This window comes from Ptychodera flava, chromosome 9 (assembly GCF_041260155.1).
Source record: "Ptychodera flava strain L36383 chromosome 9, AS_Pfla_20210202, whole genome shotgun sequence".
Classification (NCBI taxonomy): Eukaryota; Metazoa; Hemichordata; class Enteropneusta; family Ptychoderidae; genus Ptychodera; species Ptychodera flava.
Window position 1 is genome coordinate 43,832,487 of NC_091936.1, and position 23,480 is coordinate 43,855,966.

General features: G+C 35.7%; 1 protein-coding gene across 1 annotated transcript in view; it reads right to left on the minus strand.

The window, feature by feature from the left end:
- The window catches only part of LOC139141110 (uncharacterized), a 43,646-nt gene that overhangs the window by 5,827 nt on the left and 14,339 nt on the right, over positions 1-23,480 (minus strand). The window contains exon 5 of the mRNA XM_070710693.1: positions 16,612-16,781. Coding sequence (XP_070566794.1) covers positions 16,612-16,781 — 170 coding nt within the window. The remainder of the gene's footprint in view (positions 1-16,611; positions 16,782-23,480) is intronic.

A 23,480-nucleotide genomic window follows, 5' to 3' on the forward strand; every position in this document is an offset into this window, starting at 1 on the left:
AGATAAATTTCTACGTGAGCAACATGATCAAGTGTTACAAATTAACTCATCCGATGCAAGCAATGATGAAAAAAATTAATTCATGATATTCAAAATGAAAGAATATGCATATATATTCACATCATTATAAAGCCAGGCAAAAAATGCAAATATTCTTGTTTGTTCCTTTATAATACCACCCATTATTTGTTTTCTCTACGAATGTTAAATGTCCTCTCTCTATCCATACTCTGTATGGTAGCCTGCAACACACAGTTTACAGTATCATGATGTAACATTACATATTATAGCCAAAACATGGGACTATGTGCCCGGGGGTAGGTGACCATTTGCCTGACATAAGGAGGGCAAATGGTCTCCTACCTCGAGGGTACATAGTCCCTTATTTGGGCTATTTTTTTATTACATGCCTCTCTTACACAGTTTTCGCTAAAAATATTTAGGTTTATTGGCAAATGATAATCAAATGCTTTATTTCCATCTTAGACAAAAATCTGTTGAAAATGGAATGATTTTCATCATTGAATGGTGAAATGATATATTTAAACTACTGTTATGTGGTTTATCAATTTTTTTCTGCAAAATTTTGCATATACCGGATTTCCAATGCAAAACATGAAATTTCAACATTTTTACATTAAAAAGTTGTTAAGTTGAAAATAGTTCCAGTTCACTTTTGGTCCAATGATGACTATGCGGCCCGCGATGTCGTTGACGAGTTACCATTGAGTCCTACGGAGCATGCAACGTTTGATATACGAGGCATGTAATAATTAATAACACTCAGCCACTGCTACATGTAATGGTCATTTTTATCCAAAGATTGTCATGCTAAGACATAATGCATTGACTGGTAAAAACACAAGTGGTCACTACATTTATGTGTAACATTCTCTGGACATGCATCAAGTAGATATATGGACGTGGACATACATATAGATATTGGATTTTCAGCCCTTATTCATTCTAGTGCACATTGGCAAACATGTATACTTTGACAGTGCTCCAACAGTGCTTACTATAAGTTGCAAGCTTTTACTGATTGAAAGCTCATGACATTGGTACTGTAAAGACATCGGATTACAGGTCATAACTTACACAGACTCAGAGCTGAAACTAGACTAGCCCACTAGTTACTTGGCATTTCTTGGGTGTATGTAGAAAATACTGGCTCAACGAGCTTTTACAAGCATATGTGCTACATGACAGTCTCCTGAAGTTTAATCCTTCAATATTGTGACCCTGCAACATTCAACATGACAATCTGCAGAAGTTTATTCTTTTTGATTCACTCTGTTTATGATTTTGATAAGTCCATAGACTTTGGGCAGAAACATAAATTTTGATGTACAGTAATTTTATGGTCAGCAAGGCATAAAAAATTGAAATCACAACAAAATAAAGAATGCTTGATTTTACAATGTAAATCAATGTTTTTGCCGGTTTTGATATGGCAGATATACACTTTATTCAAAGAAGAGTGATATCAGGGTTCATGTTCAATATCAGGACAGGAAGAGATAGCATATCACAGAATGTACCAAACAATATTGAATGCAGCAATCATTGTGGTTCTAACAAAGGGAAGGAAGCATCTGCTAAATACAGAGTATTTATCAATGGCCTCACATACAATGTTGATGGCTTGGATGAAATGCCTATCTGCAGGTGTTATACTGGTCACCATGGTCATATATCAAAACTGACACAGACAAGGCTAGTACAATGACCTTTTCAGATAGAAAGTAAGACACTGATTACACTGACTTTTCTCTGAAGAGTAAATGACTCCATTGATGAATCGATGCTGGATTTCCTCTGATAATCACTCTCTAGAAAATGGAGTGATTTGACTCTGGGACAATAAATCACAGTGACACGACTCTCTGCTCTGATGTCAGGCTGAATCAATCCTGTCTGACGACATGAACCTCAGTGACATTATTTTGTGAAGTAATATTGATGACTTTGGATTTATAATCGGCAGTAACTGTAAGATTGAGGCTACAATACCTAACTCTATGGCATTAAAGGATTATTTGCTAATACCATTAAAGAAATTAAGCATGACCTAGCCTGCTCTATCTAATTTAAGAAATTTCATTTTTTTGAAAGAATCAAATAGCAATACTTAAATGTATAAACTGTATGATTATGAGCAAAAGTAACATTTAAAATTTCAGTGAAATTGACATACAGAACGTCAGAAATTTAACAAGAAAATTTGAAAAAACTGTGAGTTTATTTTAACCGTATTTTATACACTTTTGCAATAAACTGCTTTCCCTTTAATAACCAGAATGTAGCAGCTTCCAAGATGTCTACACGTACACTTTAATACTCAACTTCTTCCTGAATGTACGTAGCCTGAAGGTAATCAAATCTGACATTAATACAGTTATTGAAATTTTCTCACTTGAGACTAGGATCGTGGAGAGTTTCTTTAATCTTCAAAGACATGCCTTACAGCTTGCCTCTGGTTAGATTGCATGAAGCCTTCACTTGATTGGTTTGAATACTTTCACAGGACATTGACAAAGACATTACCTGCGATACTAGTGACAGATTTCAAAGAATTCAGATCCTATCTTAAAGACAAACACTTTAGGGGCAACATCTGAATTCTCAAATCTTAAAACTCTTCTCTACTGTATAGCTTGTTTGCATTCATTTTGAAACTTTTGGTGAAAATCACATTTTAGTCATCTGGGGCTTTTTTGATTATCAAAAGTTCAATTTTTCCCACAGAGTAAATAACAATGAATGGAGGCCATTTTGAGTTGCAAATATGACTCTGAGATAATTTGCATCCTCAATCAAAAACATTTTGCATATTAAATGATTCCTGATTTACATAGTTTTTGAGGAAAGTACATACATGTACCTGTGAGAGCAAAAATTTGAACCTTTCCATTCTTCATGGTATATTCTAAGTAACACGGGAACTTTATTTTGTCAAAGAGTTTTTGCTGATACCTGCCAGTATGTAAGACATTATGGAAATGATATACAAACCAATAAACACTTGACTTAAGGCAATACTGCACATTGAAATTTTAAGATTTAACTTTTGCTAAAACTTTCCCAAGAATAACTTTCAACTACTGTATCCTTTTTCAAAATAAGAAATAAAAATAGGGGTCACCATGCAAAGTTTAGTGTTATGGAAATGAATTACCCAATATTTCCCAACAATTGCAATTCAAAATGGCCGTCATCCCTGTGTCAACTCTACCAGCAAAAATTAAATTTTCATTTGTCCCCAGGGTGCATTCTTCCTTAAATTTCACATTTTTCAAATCAAACCTAAGTTCTAACATACAGCACATCAACTCAAGACATTACTTCTAATGTATATGTATTACTTCTTGTGAAGCCTTGGACAAAGATCTAAAGATTGTGATATCGTAACTTATTAATAACATCTTTTATGGCGCATTCTAAGATAGAGACAGCATACAGCATTTTTTGTGATGCTACAAAGCAGAAAAGTAAATAAGTTGGGTGTTCTGTCAAGCAGTTTTGCGATCTCCTGGAGTAATTGCCTACATGTACTGAGAGAAACTGACTCAGAGCAGAGTCCCTCCACACATGGACTGCACTCAGAGTCCCTCCACACATGGACTGCACTCAGAGTCCCTCCACACATGGACTGCACTCAGAGTCCCTCCACACATGGACTGCACTCAGAGGTAAAATGACTGGGAATCGTGGTACATGTATTAACTGTACTCTTTCCTGTACTTGGATATGCAAACACAACTGGTATTTTTTACCTCACTTGACCCAGGTATTTCACCAACATAGGTGGACAAACTTTATGCAAAGACTGAACATCAAATGATTTAACAAGAATTTCACAAAAATGTTGAAAACATTTGCGACTAAATTGCTGTAAATTGTACATATAATACTAATATATAATATTGAATTAAAAATGCCTAAAGCTACTGAACTACATCACACCTTACAAATTTTCAAGATAGGGAATACATTCTTTCATTGTTTACAGTGGTCGCATATTGAGTCACATAACATTTTATTTATCCAATTCTTGAACAACAGATTTCTGATTTAATTTCTGATTCGGGACAATTTATTCCTACAGAAAGACAACAAACATCACTTGTTTGTCTCAGTTCAATGTCTCCAAGGCATGGCTCATAGAATCAATTTCTTCTGTGGTGAATTGGAAAACAGAATGAGCATGGTGATTGTTTTATGAGCTGTTTGCTTTGCGTTAACAAGGTAATAAAACTTAAAACCAGACACCTGTCATGTATGTGAACACTAAGCGTTCATTTCAGGGAATTAATTTGTTAACTGTGACAAAGTAGCTAATTTCTTTTCACGCCCTTGTCCCAGATACAATGTCATTTGATCTTGAAATATTACAAGCTCTAGGGCCAGACACCCACGTTGTTTTAGTGTTGGTGATCATGTCCATACTACATGTCTGCTACATTACATGTCCTTAAAGGGCCAGTAATGCTAACTTTTGATAATATTTTCATCAATTTTGTTTTGAATGTGAACTATAATTTCTTGTTCTACTCCCAAAAGCATGTTGGTATACACATTATTCAGCTTGTAAACTCAGACCCAATGTGTATAAACTGCACTGTTATTGTTGAAAAGTGACTTCTGGTTCAAACTAGAAGTCAAATGTAAACAATAACTATAGACACTACCAGTAAGTTAACAAGCTAAATAGTGGGTGTTTCAACATTCTTTGGGGAGTAGAATAAGAACTTGCAATTAATATATAAGATAAAAATAATGAAAGAAAAAATCATCAAAAGTTAACATAACTGGCCCTTTAAGGGATTATAAGAGCAATATGACATCTAAGTGAATTAAGATTTAGCTTTTCAGGTTTAGTTGATACGAATTGTTCAAAGTTGAAAGTGCATCAAAAATAAATCAAGCACAGTCCATTAGGGGACGACTGCATAACTTGCATGGTACCTGAAACCCGAGTCCTTGCCTGAGCAACTCGGGTGACAAACAGAAGACTTTTAATCCCAAGGTGTGAATGTTCCATTGTTATGTTTATCTAATCCAGCTGGTGCTATTGTAGTGCCATTGTAGGAAAGGCAGGTCTGTGAAATTGATCCTCTAGGGAAGTAGGGTATATTCCTAAGTTAATGGAGCCTTCCCGTAATGCCCTCTTGAGTGGAGGGACTTTGAACAGAGTGACTAAAACGGCAATAAGGAGTTGAACTTCTCCATGAATCTTGTAGTTATTTTTTTGCTACTAGCACTCCACCATGTCACACTTGTATTGCTACGACAGATAGAGGCACCGTGGACCAGTGGTTAGGGTAACAGACTCAATATCGGAGGATGGTGAGTTTGAGACCCGGTAGGTCCAGAGTAATGGACTCATTGTCGGAGGACGGTGAGTTCAAGACTCTAGCACGGTGTTGTGCCCCTGAGCAAGGCACTTCACTCCTCAGTACTTCATTGGGGTAGTGGGTTATGGCTACCTCATCCTGTAATTGAGCTAACACCCTTTGGATGATGGACAGATTATTATTATTAAAAAAAATATACAGATAGGGAGACGGACATATCCTGGAATCATTACAGAATAGTGTATCACCACAATTTAATGATGTCATACACACAATAGACAAAGCACAGTTGTCCATAATGACAGCACTAACTGCAATGAATTGTGAGTACCATTTCTGCAATGTCTCTGATGTCCTATTCCAACACACTCTGCCACATTTCAGTCATGTCACTTTACATGTACATATCATACAGGATTCATAAGGTCTTTCCACATGTACAATTGTATTATCATAGAGCTAAATTTTTTCACAGTACACACATCTGTATGTATACAGTACCATATTATGACATTAGACTTCCATCATTATTAAGCAACAATAAATATTTGTCAGAAAAGTTTAATAAGAATTTAAAGAAATTAATCTTGCAGGAGTCGTAAAAATTGTACTTTGATATCACACATTAATGCCAAAGGATACGACCACAAACAACAATACGTGCAGATCCACTATTACAAAATTTGTAATCATCAACAGTAATCGTATCAGCATTGCTAAATTTATTAACAAACATTACAATCTGCACTATTTGAGTTATCTGCAGTAGTTGCCACTCACATATCTCTTAAAGGTAGTATGCGCCTCAAAATGGAAGTACTTAAACATTTGCTTAAACTTTCCGAAAGGAAAGTTGAAGCCATTTCCTTTTGAAATCAATGATACCATGTCATTGTCAATGACATAGTCCCACTTGGTTGATGTATTTGGAAACCATTGACAGAAATGATGGTGAAGTGGTATTGGTCAACAGATGTCCAGTAAATGATCGAGAAACATTGTATTGATGTGAATGTTCAGTTGATGTCTGATGTATGAATGGAATTAGTCAGCTAAATTTGAGACATAGTTGGGTGTGTGATCAATGGTTGCAATGTGGTTATATGAAGTTTGAGTGTTGGTTTATGATAAAGATGGATTGATGTAGAAGTCCTACACAAGGAATATCTCTGCAAGTGTTTTAAATTTTTCCAAATTGTTGACCTGACAATGTGAGAAGCTAAGTTTTACAAGCACAAGAGTAAAACATGACTTGAAAGTACTGGGTACAAAAGGAAATACAGGGATATTAATTATATCTCTAAATGTAACGGCTTTATCGAAAATGGATTCAGATTCGTAATAAGATTCAGCAAAATCCATCGTTGTGTTACAAGAAATTTCTCTGTGTGAAAGGCGGCTGACATCCCTGTACGTCACTTTTATCCAATAACACAATCATAGATTAACACATTGTGAGTTTGTAAGGGGGGTCATTCGAATCTTTTTTAGGATTCCATTGCCCCTCCCCACCCGTTGAGAGCTGTTTGTGTGTGCAGCTGTTCTCAAGCAATGGGGGGAGGTTTCCCCTGAAATTTTTGTCATCTTAACAGGGGGTTATCAATTTTTTGGTGCAATGGGTAGGGGGGTTCACTTATTTTGACTGATGCACAGGAAGAATTTGCCGCCCCATCCTTGCCATAATAAGTGAACGCTCCCTAAAATCGAATAGATAGAATTGCATATGGCAGCCACTGAAAGAGATGTTTAATTTGTCACTTGCACACCTTGTTTGTGCATCGTCAAGGACAGAGGCGTGAGTGGCACTTTCCTACATAAATCAGAGAGTGTTTTTCTTTATAGTTTACTGGGATAATTGCTTTATCTTAGAAAAATCATTCCCAAGAGTGACCTTAATTTGATTAAAATGTTTTGTGACAGAAAAGATTCCATACTGTCTTCAAAAATTGACAATGAAAAATGAACTACTGAACAAGAAAATGTTACCGTAGATACCATCGGCTGTGAAGGATGGCTTTGACATGCTCATGGTTTTAAAAAATCAAACAAGATCTAAATAAATAGATTTCCATGGTATGTTCTTGAGCAATCTCAGAAGATGTGAAAGTGGAGGGAAAAATTATAATTTAAACATCACTGACAAAGCAAAATAACTGAAAATATCCTCATCAAACAGTGTTTATAGTGTAAATGTGAAGCGTCGCTGACAGGACGCCATTTTGGGAAATACGGTGTTTTCAATCAAGTTTGAACCCACAACTTACAGTATCAGTCACCTAGCGGAGAAGCAACAGACAGAACTTACTCATGTGAGGTACCAATAGATGACCGAATTCTTTTTAACGTATAACAACTTTAAAGGTGACAAATTGCAGTGTGCATGCATAAGCAACATTGCTACAGGTTACCTAAAAGCAGAATCTCAAATATTAATTTTCGTTCTGAAATAGTGCTGCAACCTTCCATCGACACATTTGAAGTCATGCAGTCACACTTCGTATGCAATGTGAAACGTTCCATTACACTGAACTGAGGATGGAAAAATCAATATAACTCTGTAACTTTCATAACAGACAGCTGCTCCCTGGTATTAAACTATCATTTTACACATTTTCTTGACGCCAGCATCTTGTTGCCACTTGAAATGTCAAACAGGGCAGACTATGAACTTCTCTGATACAGCTGTGTTACAAAACGTAGTAAATTTTAAATTTGGACTGTCGATTTGTATCACAACATGTACAACTTATAAAAGTTTCAATGAAAATCATCTGATTTATCACCAGTGAAAAATATAGTATTACTGCTTATAAGCCAGTGTCTCCAGGGATGGCATAAACACCAGCTTGACAGCGTAAATAATGAAGAGTTGGACGTCTGCAGAGACACACTTGATATTGTGATTTGTAGACGCAGTGGCAGCATGATGGAGACATCATGTATAAGCCGGGTTATGGAAATCTCTGGAAAAGTCTCGGGGGGATTTCAGGGCAAAAAGAATTTGCTGACTCTGAGAGTGTAGTCGGGAGTGCCTGGCGAAAGTAACACGCAAGTCTCAAAGGAATACTAACATGTTGGTCTGTGGCTGCACATTTCAATTTGGTAATTCTGAATTATTAAACATTAATCTTTCTATCTTCAGGCGCAACTGTATTACTGTACAATGAATGCAACTTTTCGACATTGTAGCAATGCTATGTGTTGAAACTGACTGGTTTAACTTTACTACAGGGGAGGTAATAGGCGTGACTTTTGACAATTCTCTATTCAGTATTTTTTGTTCCATTTACCATCAATAGTTTTTCAGTCTACCCTCTGGAGTATTATGCGATGCAGTATCCAATATTCATCTTGCAAACAACATCTGTACACGTAATGTGAATAATTACAGTCTTGTCAGTATAGTGTTGATCGCGATTTCAGGTTTGTTACTATATATAGCTGCATGTACTCGACATCGGACAATGCTTCCTAAAATTTGGACAAATTTTGTTGTTGTATGCGTGGCTGTTATTGCAGCTTGTAGTTTCAGCCATAAATTCATACGAATAAGTGTGACTTTTAGTAGCTACTGTAACACCAGCTGTTTTTGTTTCCATTATTTATGCAGAAAATACAGAAAAATATTGATTTATGCATATTTATGAGAGAAAAAATGATGTCATTTGAGGTCAGAGCCATTGATGGACTGCTACTGAGATCAAAACTCTAAAATCAAACAGAAGTCAGTGATCTCCCCAGGATTTTCTGATAGAGTGGCGGCTAATTTGCATAACAATAAATGTAATTGTTATGGTAATGAGTTTCTATTGTTTACCAAAAATTATAGAGTGGCGGCCACACTCTATAATAGCTCTGGGGAGAACACTGGAAGTGTATATAACACAAAAACAACAAGCTGTCTTGACAAATCAAAAGCTGGACGCTCAAACTTTGGGAAACAGTCCAAGAAATGACAGTTGACACAAACGACCAAAATTCCTCTGTGACAAAAAAGTACTGAAGAAATTGTCAAGTCATAGTACTGGTCCTTTTCAAACCTAGTGATTATTTAAAAATTTTGTAAAATTTTGTCAAATATAATATGGTGGATGTTACATCAGCATGATATACATTTAGGCCGCGTTCAAAAAAAAATGGTGAGGGGGGGGGGCTGGAGGAATCGCGATTGAAATCTTATTTTTTTTCAGATCCCCCCCCTCAATACCCTCAAAAATTTTCAAGTCCCCCCCCCCCCAAATTACCATATAGCCGCTTATTTATTAGGAATGCACGCAGAGTAAAAAAAAACATGTAATGTGTCGTTCTGCACGCAGATGTTCAACACTACCTTTTATCAGCAGGTTGTAGAGCCATATACCTAAGGCAAGTTCTTAAATTGATTCATTTTTAAGTGCATTAGTGGACTTTTTGGATTTCTCAGTCTAAGCCGACTTGAGTTTATCCAACTCTGGCCAGGTCAATGGCACCAGCTGAAAAGCACACAAAATGACAATCATGAGAGAGTATGAAAATTGTGTATTCCTAGCTACGTTTAACCAAATTGTGAAAAAATGAGCGCAGTGACCTACCGAATTTTTTTTTCCAAGTACAAGACATATACAACTTAGATGCCACTTTTTTTTTTTTTTTTTTTTTTAACGTTTTTATTGGAGTTATCAAAAATTTTCAAATACATGTCTCATTAAATCTGAGAAAAAAAAAGACATTACAGAAATCAATAAAGTAGTGATCATACATCATTATTGTGTATGTCTGTTGTGCTAGGGTCTTGGTGGATATTAGTACTGTAAATTCTCCACTTTTTATTATGGGCAAAAATTTTATCTTTTCTCAAGGCAATGTGATACTCAGTTTTTTGTATAGAGTTCACAAATCTTTTGTATGCTGTAAAGTTAGGCAAGGTCTTTTTACAACGACAAATATAAATGTACCTTTTACCAATAAGCAGTAGGAAATTCACAATACTAGAAAGTTTGGGATCACCTAGTATGATCTGCCATATTTTTGGTCTTACCCTCAATTTTAATTTTTGTCCCCATAACATGAAAAGTGCTTCCCAAAATAGTTGCACATGTTGACAATCATGTAAAATATGGAGTAAAGTTTCTTCTTTGTTCTTGCAGAAAGAACAAAGAGCATTATCAACTGTGGGTATGTTCATTTTACTCAGTCTAGCATTCGTATACAGGATATTGTGTAAAATTTTAAACTGAAATTCTCTCAACTTACAGTCGATAGTTACCTTAAATGGAAGATGATAAATTTCGTTCCAGTTAGTAACATTGATTTTAAATTCATGTTCAAAATACAGTTCTGATTTTGGTGGTATAAAATTAATGTCATTAATCAGCTGTGTGATTACTTTATATTACACAGTTCCACACTGATTGACCTGTGTTTCGATACAATTTTTACTTCATCTTCATCATCAGCTGTACTTTGCTGATTCACTTGTATGTTGGCTGGGATAACACTTTTTAGTCCAAACCATTTCAAAAGGATGATTGAGGGATACCATTATTTTGTACAGAATCCCAGTCCCGCTTTGGCCATTTTCGTTGTACAATTGTTCTAAATATAGGAATCCTGCATCTACAAAATCCTGGTAAAAAATAGAACGTTTTCCAATCAAATGTCCTTATTGTTCCATAAAATAGTTTTTCTTGGATTCAAATATTTCACAGTGTGGTTTTTTCAAATTTACCTCTTCCCATGTTTTCAACATACTGTAAAAGAAACCACTGATTTCAATGGCAGTAATTCTACTTTAAAATTACATTTCGGTAATAACTTTAAACCTCCAACTGGTTTTAGTAAACTAGTAAAAAATAGTTTCCATGGGTGGTTATTTTGTTCATTAAAATATCTTCTGATCCAATCTATTCTTGTGGCATTATACATTGCAAAAATATTTGGCATTCTTAGTCCTCCATTTTCTACATTTCCTACCATTGTGTACCTGGCAACCTTATCTGGACCTTTCCATAGAAATTGAAATAACATTTTGTTAATTTCTTTTAGTTTGTTTTTAGGCACCATAGTCATACTCATAATATATTGAATTGGGACAGGGCTAATGATTTAATTATCTGAATTTTACCCAGTAAGGTGAGATCTCTAGTTTTCCACATGTTTAAGGTAGTTTGTAGTTTTTCTATTGGTCCAACAGTATTCAGCTTGCCAGCTATCTCATGGTCGTGTGATACATAAACACCAACAATTTTTATAGGGCCTTTTGGCCATTTTACCCGGAGGGGAGTTTTCTTCGATTTTTTCATAGTACCTAGCCACATGGCTTCAGACTTATCATAGTTGATCTTCAGACCAGAAACTTTATGGAATTTTTCAAGAAGACCAAAGAGATGTTTTGCAGATTTTATGTCATGCAAGAAACATGTCAAGTCATCTGCGAATGTAGCATTTTTTATCTGTTGATTATTTATATTTATACCTCTAATATTGTTATTGTTACGCATTGAAATCAAAAACAATTCCAAACTCAGAATAAAGAGAGCCGGAGAAATACAGTCTCCTTGTCTGACACCTCTGCCCAATGAGAAGTACCCAGTGGATGTACCTCTATTCATTACACAACTGGAGATGTTTCTGTACAGTGATTTTATCCATTTTATGAAACTTTCTCCAAAATTAAAAGACTTCAATGAATTTATCAAAAATTTCCATTCCAGACTATCAAATGCTTTCTCGAAATCTATAGTTAGTAGAAGTCCGGGTAGTTTCCTCTCATCTGTATATGTCATAATACTTTCAACCAGTCTTATCACATCCCCAATGTATCTATTTTTAACAAATGCAGACTGTGTCTCATGAATTATTTTTGGTAACACTTATGTAATCTTTTAGCCAAACATTTTGTAGCAATTTTATAGTCTGCATTGAGTAATGACACTGGCCTCCAATTTTTTATATATCTACGATCTTTTCCTTTTTTCTCCAAGAGTATGATCACTCCTTGTCTTTGTGATGTAGAGAATTCCCCTTTTTGATAACTGTGATTTAAGGCATTCACTAAGTGATTGCCAAGTAGAGGCCAAAAATGTCTATAAAAGTCTGCCGTGAGACCATCATTGCCTGGCGTTTTATTGTTGGGCATTTCTTTCAAAGCTATCCATGCTTCATCTAGAGTAATCAAACCTTCACAAAGATCAGACTCTTCTGAGAAAGTTTTGGAATATTTGGATTGTTTAGAAACAGATCCTCAATTTCTGCAGTAGCAGTGGGGTCACCAGTCTGAGATCTAGATGTATATAATTCTTTATAAAAATTCAACATTTCATTGTTTATGCTTTTAATATCGTTCAGAGGTGTATCGTCTTCCATGGAAAACAACTTATTTATTTCAGATTTTTTCCATGTGCCCTCTCCAACCCTAGGAAGTATTTGTTACTTTTTTCCCCATACTCATACCAGTTACATTGGGATCTAATTTGCACCCTTCAATAATATGATCCAACTCAGTCTGGAGGTCATCCTGTGTGCTTTGATATTGATCAGTAGTATCATCAGTGGGGTTTGTTGCCAAGGTTTCTGCCAGCTTTTTCAATTTTTGTTCAAGATGAAAGATTTTTTGTTTTCTTTCTCTTGCTTTCTTTTTGCTAAACTTCATAGTCATTTCTTTAATTTTAAATTTAACCCAATCCCACTTTGTTCCCAGGTCAACGATTTCTTGATCATTCACCCACTGAGGAAAATTCTCTTCTATTAGTTTTATGTAGTCTGTATCTCTCAGCAAGCTATTGTTGAATTTCCAGTAAGATGGACCTCTTTGGATTTCTTCCCTTTGTAATGTCAACACAATGGCTGAATGGTCCGAGAAAACACAGGGCTCAATTGTGGCATTACTTATCACTGATTGCAAGCTATCATTAATAAGAAAATAATCTAGTCTACTCTGAACTAGAGTAGGGTGAAACGTTTCCATGTGTAGGCTTTTTTTGTGGGGTTTAAAACTCTCCAAATGTCAATCAAATCAAATGCCTCTAGGATTTCCTCCAATGCTTTCATTGAATCATTCCAAGGACTTGGATTCCCTCCATATCTGTCAAGATTGATATCTCGTACAAGATTATGGTCCCCTCCCCAAATGATAACACTCTCTGGATCTGTAATAAAATCCTTTAGTTGTGTGAAAAGTGCACCCAAGAAGGCAATGTGACTACTTAGATGCCACTTATAAAATGTTTTACAAAATTGACAATACTGGAAGGTTAAAATATTCCATGATATTAATGTTTTAATCTCAGAAATTTTGGGTGTAATAATGGCAAATTTGATAACAAATAAAAGATTCCATTTAGTCACGCATTTTTCCATTTAAATTAGAGTCTTTACTGTTCAAAGTTGTACTTTTGTGTTATTGGTACAATGAGATGTGAAAATTTCATTCACTGCATGAACTTGAAATGAATGGTTTTATATATTGATTTTAAGTGATTTTAGAAAAACGGACTTTTCATCGTACATTTGTATAAGATCAAGTATGGTGACCCCATCTTTTTTCTCTAATATTTGATTGTTCTCATATGCCAGAATTCAAAAATCCATGGTAACTGTTAGTTCCCTAGTCTTCTATGTGTTGCTCTCTGGCTGGATCCTGTGTACAAGTAGATGTATGTTTCACTGTCGATTGAGTGTCCTATGACCGAAACTCTTCTTAAACTACATCAGAGTCAGAGCTACATGTATCACTGTCACTGCCAGTATGTAGTAGCAGGGCAGTAGTTGTATTAACTTTTTATTTTGACAATATTTTTGTTCAGTTTATACTTTTGTGTTCTTGCCCAGCTATCCAGTATTCATCTTGCCAACACAGCCTACGTGTACCGTGCATTTGCATCATTCAATTATCACCAATATTTAGACAAACGGCTTTGTTGACAAACTGAACATTGTCTTTTTCAGCAGCATGCTGTAGAGAGACACCAAGAAACTGTGTTTGATACATTGCATAGAAATATTGAAAAATTATCAACAGTTGTAGCTCCTGCCCCATTACAAGGCCAACTTGTTCTACGAAAATTTAATGGCATTCATACATTTTTAGACTTTTTCGAGATTAAAGACATAAAATATAACAAAACGGTTCTAGATTTTGTTTAATTATTACTAACATTAGAACCATTGGACAACATCAAAATGTTGGGAGTCAAAATATTTTCAGGTCCCCCCTATAGGCAGAGCAAAACTTTCAAGTCCCCCCCCCCTCGACTACCCCAAAAATTTTCGAATCCCCTCCTTAATTCCTCCAGCCCCCCCTCACCACTTTTTTTGAACGTGGCCTTACTAACACTTGTAATTCAAAATGGCCGCCATCCATGTGTAAACTCTATGGGGAAAAATTCAATGTTCACAAAGAGAAGTTTAAACATTACTTACCCGAAGACTTTCACACTGGTACCATAGGCTAAAAAAGTATTGTGAAAATTTGAGAGTTTGACACAATTGTCCTTGAGGCTGCTTTCTACCTTAACCCTCTGCTGGAAGGCGACAATCGACAACTACAATGTACTAGTCACCTCATCATCACCTTTACCTGTTTAATCTCTGGGGTATTACCAAAGTCATAAAGGAAATTTTGTGACAATTAATACCCAGCTAGTACCTATAGATGAGGTTTGTATGAAATTGGTAGACACACTACTGTTCACTGAATACAAAATTATTTTTACTGTTTTGTCACTTAACAGAATTGCTAGGTATTAACATCAGTCTGTTTTTTTACGACTTTTAATGACTTGCAATGTCAATATGAAACTTGATTACAAAAAAAACAAATTAATCACAGGGTAATTATACTGGTACTCTGTCAAAACGTGAATGTACCAACATACCGGTGACACCTTCCCATGAACATTTTTGCTTCCTATAGTGTTTGCATACCAAGCTGCTACTTTTTCATTTCAATTCTCACATCATCCAAAATGATGGCACAGAAATCCCTGTGGATTAATCTAGTCAGTTCATATTTGCAGTCACCCTGTGACGTTTTATATACCAGTACATAAACCACAGTAACAAATATCAAACCAGGGTAAACACAGCACGGTGATTATACAAGTACTGAAAGTAGCCTTCTGGGAGTCAGACTGCATGTACCTGAAGGGTATCATTTGTAGGAATACATCTAATTTGATCAATTTATTCAAGTTTCCATAAGTACGCACGTCCAGTGCTAAGAATATCACACCCAACGACCCTTCAGGGAGTACATGTACGGGTCTATTTAAATTCCAAATTTCACCTATGAGTATTGCAACCACTGACGTGTACATCACTACATGTAGCTAGAGTTACAAGATAGTGCAAGATTTTAGGCCAGTGAGTATTCTCCAATCAAAATAAGTCATTATCAAGCCATTTGCAGACTAAAACAATGTTCATAAATGTACTTTGTATATGTGAACACAATATATTTCAGAAATTGAGCATATGATGAATGTCTGTATAATTTCAGTAAAATTTTCATTATTTATGTGTTTTAAAACAGGTACATTATGTTTTCCTGTTGTTCTAAAATCTGGTGAAATCATTATTAGTAAAACACAGTGGAATATGCAAATTAATTTGTATGAACCATTTAGAAGCTTGTGAGGCAAATTAAGTTTTTGCTTGTTTTTGTGAAAATTAAAAATTTTATTTATCCCCAAAGCGTATTAACATGGCTATTGTGACCATTTTGAATTTCAAAAATTGATAAACTTTGGGTAATTTGTTTTTCATATATCAAAATTTATAAGGTGGACCCTTAGGGAAGATAATGGTATCAAGTTTCCTTCAGGAAGGTTCAATCAGCAAAAGTATAAGACTTTCAGTTCCAAGGTGGGTGCCACCTCAAGTAAGAAGATAAGATTATGGGCCATTGTTGATATATCTACTATGGAGTACATGTACACATAGGTCTTTAGGTTCTGTATAGTTTAGAAAGTATGAACTCAATGAACAACGATGTAAACATCACAGCAGGATTTTTTCACAATCACAGAAGGTAGGATGGCTAAAACTTTCTCCATTGAGGTAGGGGATGTCAGAAATTTCTGCAAGGTTTTTACATAATTCTCTCCTCCCCCCAACCCCACATTTACACTGACTGCTACTAATACCATAAATCACAAAATATTACTACTAGTCTCAGATAAGAAACTGAGCATAAATTTTAATTCCAGAGATGTCCATGGAAATAATAATAATACTATTTTTATTCTTTTTCACATCACAGAATATTTTCCCTCACCTGGTGTAGGATTGATTTTCCTGGTTTTGCTGGATTATCTGGCGAGTACGTCTTGTTGCTGTGTACGGTTACAGAGTCCTGCCACTTGATCCGAGACTGGGTTTTAGACTCTGTAATGTCATCTTGTAACGGGCGGTGGGATTCACTGGTTGAACTTGGTATACCGGTACCTGAGATGGAAAATGTGAAATGGGTAAAATGGACAATTTTTCCCAACAAGATATGGTAAGGTATTATTGAGTCAATGCTGGAAATCTTCTCATTTAACTATAGACACAGGGATACAGTCAGTGTTTTGTGACATCATGGGGTCATCATGACATGGAGAAAAACATTCCCAGTGCCTCTTGATATGATACTGAGTAGCAACAAATTCCTCTCATTTTGAATTGTAGTTCTTACGCCTTTTTTACAAGAAAACATGAAATTTTTTAACATTTTGCCTCTAAATGTATTACTTCCATGTAAGAGGTGGTTCAAAACTAATCAAGACACGAAATTTAATGTTACACCCTGGAAAAATTATTTTACTCAATTTTTTCGTGCTCCACAACATGAAAAAGGCATGGCTTTTACTTTGCTGCATCCATACATGATATATTCATTAGGAATATACTCAGGTTGTACTGAGTACATAAACAATGTCTCTACATGATCAACTTAATTATGAATCATGCACACATATTTCTGTCAATTTTATACATGCACTTTGACAGTATATAGATACCGGTACATATAGATATCAAGGTTGTTGACACACAAACATGTATCTCAATTCCACAATGTAAAGCAATCTGTCCCAAGGAGAGTACCTATAGAATCTATTAAAAACCTCTGTAATGGCTTTTTAATATTTTATGACAACTCAGAGGGTTTCCGTGTTATGGCATGCATTGTAATTTCTGTCACAAAGGCTGAGATGAGTGGTGCTGAGAAATCAGCATTATTCCACCATGCATGGCAATTTTTCAACTTGTCAAATATTTAAAATAGACCTGAGCTGCATGAAATGAAATCCAACTTGTGATTATTGATATCTTATGTGTAGACATGTTCCGTACGTCATATGAGACATCGGAATAGAAGTATTTCATTTCTTTTAGAGCCTTTTCTGTGCCCAAGAAATGAAACAGAAATATGTGAAAATAAAGTTCAACTAGTAATAACAGTAGTTTTCACATTTCAAAAATGAACATTTACCAGTGTATTCAAATTAATGATGAACATCGAACACATACATGTAACAACCGAAATGAAATGGAACTTTGGGAGATAATTTGATGGCAGAGAGATCATTAAAAACTAGGGCATACTAGAACTTCCAACTAGATGTCATATAGTCTGGTTATTTTGAACTGAAATCCCTTGGGAGACAAAGGATATATTTGCCAGATCAGATAAATTGTGTTATTGTAGTACAATGTTTTGGGCAAGGCTTATAGACACAACAAATGTCCAATAGGTTTATCGGATAATACCTACAGTTCCAGACTGCAACTGTTACTGGTAAATTATGCTTACATTGCCACTGATAAAACTGAGCATCCTTTCCATAAGTCAGGATTTCACTCAGTGCCATGACAGATGATTTGTAGTTTGTGAGACTAAGCCATGGAGTTGTGATCAGATTTGGTATGATGGCAGCAGAAAAATTACCATGTTTTGAAACAAGTTCTGATATTTACGGACATGACCCCATAACCTGTGTTACACAGATCTGGTTGATTTGGGATGATGTCAGAGCTCCATCATTAAGATAAAAAAATAATCTGGAAATTTTAAGACTTTTAGAAATAAATCTCACAGGAATTGTGAAAATGGTACTTTGGCACTACTGACATTCTAAATCAAACTATGGACAGGACACATTCTGCTTTACTTTAAATTCTTCCAGCTCATAAAGGAAGCACAAAGATTTAAAGACAGCTACAACAAAGCTTCCCCTTGCCACAGTTTCCTCCAAACTGCAAACAACCCAAACAAACAGAAAGACAGAGAATCACTGACATGCCGTGGGGGTAAATACTGATCACCATATAGGATCATGTATGCAACACAGTTGACATAAATCCACATGTTGCTTGCCTTATGCACCAATGTCTACATGTGCACTGCTGTTTGTTGTCAGAGATTATAACATATCTTTCATAATTTTTACCAAGACAAAGACAAAGGGGGGGGGGGGGGTAAAAAGCCTTGTTTTACACCATGCTTTATACATGTATGGTACTGGGTATGTTAACAATAAAGTCTAAAAATCTTGTCTACTCAGAATTTTAGGACAAACCTTTTTCGTAAGCCCTATTGTGACATCAGTTCTTAGGCTCACTACTGCACTGAAACAGTCAAGCAGATTTGATATGTTACCCATCAATTTGAAAATGTAAATTTAGACAAAAACACCACTTTGTGACATTGTCGTAAACCACACGCCCCTTGATTTTTGCGAGGGTACATGTATGTGTAGCGGAAATCATGCTCTGACTCGTGAGAATGCTTTGTGACTGCTATTGCATTGTGGAATACAGATATTTCATATCATCACGGATGTAAATCCAGATGGATGACATAGAGTACAATAACTGATCTTCAGGATAGATCTACAGGTGAAGTACGCATTGGTACATCTGATGTCAGGGCAGTTTGATCAGAGAAAGGAATGAAATGTGATGAATTTGTAAATCTTTTCATTTGATCCCAGTACACCCTGGCGCCATGTGCATGCAGCTTGTAAAACACAATCACAGGAACAGCATGGAAAACTCAGATGAGATTCGATGCTTATGGATGGAATATCTATTCATGGTCAACACGGAACACAGAGCAGAGTCTTGACAATATTGATGACATAAAGGGTATTTCATTCAATGTCTCTGAACTGGAGCAACAGCTCACAATCCAATCTAACAAAGATATTGAACAGTCTGATGGACTTTGTATGCAGATTTCCTGACATGCCTCATTTGCTCTCACAGATTGGCCAACCATATGATTAAGATATACATGTCGTCTTTACAAAAGGTCTCTGTGTCGTGTCGCCAAGCATTTAACTGATATTGGTTTTGTTCAGCAAATGTCAACAGTCCCATCATTTTAATTATCATTTATGTGAAAATAATTAAGACTGAAATGCCAAAATTTGAACTTTGTCGACATGAAACCTAACACAATTTAAATTCTGAGAAAAAAGTTATGTATGGTCTGAAGCATTAGTATGTATTGCTCAGTTACGATGTTTGAACTTAAAAGACCTTCTGTGTATTGTAACAGCGTAACCATTACGGCGCTAATTGCAGATTGGATTAGAATTGAGATCTCTTTTAAAACTTGACTGTTTTGTCACAGATTGCAATGGGAATTACATTTGAGACTACGCTCTGAGCCACCACTATGCACCTTGCATCATCGATACCTACAGGAAAGAGCTGTGTTTGAGTTCTGACTTAAAGCGTAACTGTGATGCCATTGCTACTCTATTGAAAGAGTTTCATGACAGCATCAACATCTTGTACATTCAAATCTACATATCCATGACACTTGATGAACATTCTCGGTTATTCTTATCTCTCTTCAGAATTGATCATTTCATGAGTTTTGATCAAAGCTGTTCTGTATTTTATACTGCAATGGAGGAGACTTGGAGCGTCAACAGCTTGATATTCTTGGCATGAAAATACCATTTTTAAAAGAACTTTTAGTATCAAAATATGACTTTTTAATTCAAGGGTGTTGACTTAGAGGAAATGATGCATTTTTTAACGTTGGTTACTGAAAGTATTACTTTACTGTGTCGTAGTTCAATATCATTATTTTTATAATGAAATTGGACTTCTACATGGAAGGCGGGGGTTGAATGGCACACAAGGGGTTCCGTAATTCTTAGAGACTAGGTATTCATTTTGAAGATTTCAACAACCAAGGTTACAGTTCCATTCCTAAACTAAATGTTTTGAGATCACAATTCACTGTGGTTGCATGTTTACACTGGTAGAACATGCTAGACGGCAGGCAAAGCTCCTAGCTCATACCCTACAAGTTACTGCATTACCATGGTTCAATTCCAGAATAAACAGAATGTGCAGTGTTCAACATACTCAGTATGCTTAATACAAGATCATGTGATGGCGGTACAAACAAACCCACATGTACAAATGTGTACAGAAATACATTTATTTTTATGTGTCTTTGTGCACTTGATTTGTTTGAACCATGGTCCATTCGAATCCTAGGTTTCACTCGTTATGCACGGTCTCTCTTACACAAGGACCATGAATTAAACATAAATACGGTACTTTTGGTTATGGAATGTCTCATTTGCAAATGTGTTCAGTCATATGGAATTTCATCCTAAAAGTAAATGCTACCTTTATGCAGAATGTGATGCTTCTGAGAGTTACTTATATGCTTGGTTTTAAAAGTATTTATGGTAAGATGGACTGCACTGAATATGTCATTACTTATAAAAGCATCTACTTGTTGAATGTGTCCTTTGCAAGGTGTCTTTACATTTCCAGAATATAACACTTTCAATAATATCAACCAACCAGATCTTACTGTACAGTATATGAGTCTTTGGACATTGCGTGACATACCGGCTTCTCAACTGAAGTCTTCATCATTTCTTTAGTTCATACCAAGGTTGGCATAACAAAAATCAAAATAGCTGTAGGATTTTACAGACGTTGTACATGAATTATGCATGTGAAGGGGAATCAATAATGCATTGAGTGTGACAAGGAGATAAGGAGATGATTGATAACTTATTGGATCAGAAATTGGATCAAACATGTGTATGCATGCTTGACTGTTGAGGACGTTGAGCTCATAACAATATAGTGCCTGCCTAAGAGTTTGTATAGATAGGCATATACTCCATAAAGGTTTTACAAGTGGTATACTTTTGGGAGACACATCAAACTTTTACTCCTACTTTCCCTGTCAAACCTTGGCAGCCTGTTTGGATGAAAATCTCTGCATGATGTCATACACCCTGTAGGTTACCATGCGGGGTCTGAGTTTAAAGGATTAAAGTAAGGTATACCATGGTAACATATTGGCTTCCAATTTTTAACGAGAAAGAACTTATATTTTAAATCATAATTAAAACAAATATTTCTTTTATGATTTCATGGAACTTCGCAGAAAGCTCACTAAAATGAAATTAAAATTTAAGTATCAACATTTTAGTGGATTGCTGAAAACTGTACTATCAAAGAGAATGTACTTGTTTTCATGAACAAAATAATGAAAATATTGTCAAAAATTACAGTTATTATACCTTTGATCTCATCAGAAAGACACAGTTACCTAAATTTCTTGGAGGAACTGTCCTATTTCATGAACATGCACATACTGTAACTCAGGTGCATGTTTACAGGAATTGTCTGTCTTATCGACAGACCTGACCATGACATGAAATTCAAATGGATGTCCTCTGAGCACTCTGATTATGAAGTTTTTCAGAATCAACATCAAAACCACCTGGGATGGAAGTTGTTGAAGTTGACGTGAAAAGAAAACTCTGTTTGCTATTGTGAAGATGAAAAGATAATCCTATGGGAGAATTGTCAATGCCAGGCTTACATGTTGTAGCATACATGTACATGTAGCTTGGGATCCAAACTAAGTAATTGCAGTGACGATGAACCAGTCTGTTCAATTTGAGAAGTCATGTGACAGTCAGTGAGGGCAGTGTGCGTGATAGAAATGCCATCATAAACGTACTGTATATCTGATCAAAATATGTTTACATCAGTTGACGGAAAATAATAGGTTTGAAGGGACACATTCCTTGACATGGCACAACAATTGTTTAATTTGCATAAATTCACGCTAAGTCTCTGCAAACTGTTTTCTTCTACTGAATTTTAAATTTGTTGAAACAATCTGATTTTCTTATCTCATAAGGAATATTTCTCTTCAAGATACAATATTACGGTAAACTGTACAGTACTCAACTGTAATTCAAATTCACTAAATGTATCTGTCCATTCCTTGGGCTCAGGTTGCAGAAGTTAATGTAAGAAATATTTTCCACAGCACTGTCTATCCACTTTGAAATTAGACGGCAAGAGTACATGTAATTGATTCAGTAACATCAAACAAATACGTCATCATATTCTTATGACAGCAGTTAATAGCTGAGATCAGAGAGCATTCATAATAATTTGCCGCCTCTTGTCATCAAAATGCAGTTAATTTCCTGTACAACATAGAAATCACCAAAGGACTATAAAATTGCAGCAACCTCAAATCAAAAGATACAAAAATTTTGGTTTACAGCATAAAAACGCCGAAGACATCTTTTGTGAAATATTTCTATGAGTGAATTTGGTCAGGAAGTGTATGGACATGGGCATCAGGAAGACGCATTATTTCCTGGACAGGTGATGCTTTACAAGGGAAGAAAAATGCTCTTTCATTCAATTAATTTGAAAGATCTATCAAAAGAGATGGCAGGATGTACAGAGAACAGACAGGAACGATGACTTCTCTGTATCTATTGCTTTGTGTTTTCCTTGAAGAGATTAATCAAATATTAAGACTTATGTCAACTATTCTTTGAATGTTTGCTGTAATCTGATGGGTAAGTTAGAAAAGATAAAATGCAGCTAATTGCTCACAGCTGATTGGCCAGTAGTTTGGGACAGCTAGTTTTCAAGCAATTACAGTTATTTCTTTTATGACAAGTTAGAAATGACAGCAGCTATAGCAATCTCCACACAGAGATTGAAGCGTGGTGGGGCAGCAGTGCGGCGTGGATAATTTGAACCAAGCTAGAGGGTCTCCAAGTTGTTGACCGCGCGCCCCCACCAATCTCTGCTGCAGGCAAATTTAAATATTCCAAACTCAGACTTCTTTCGGTCCTG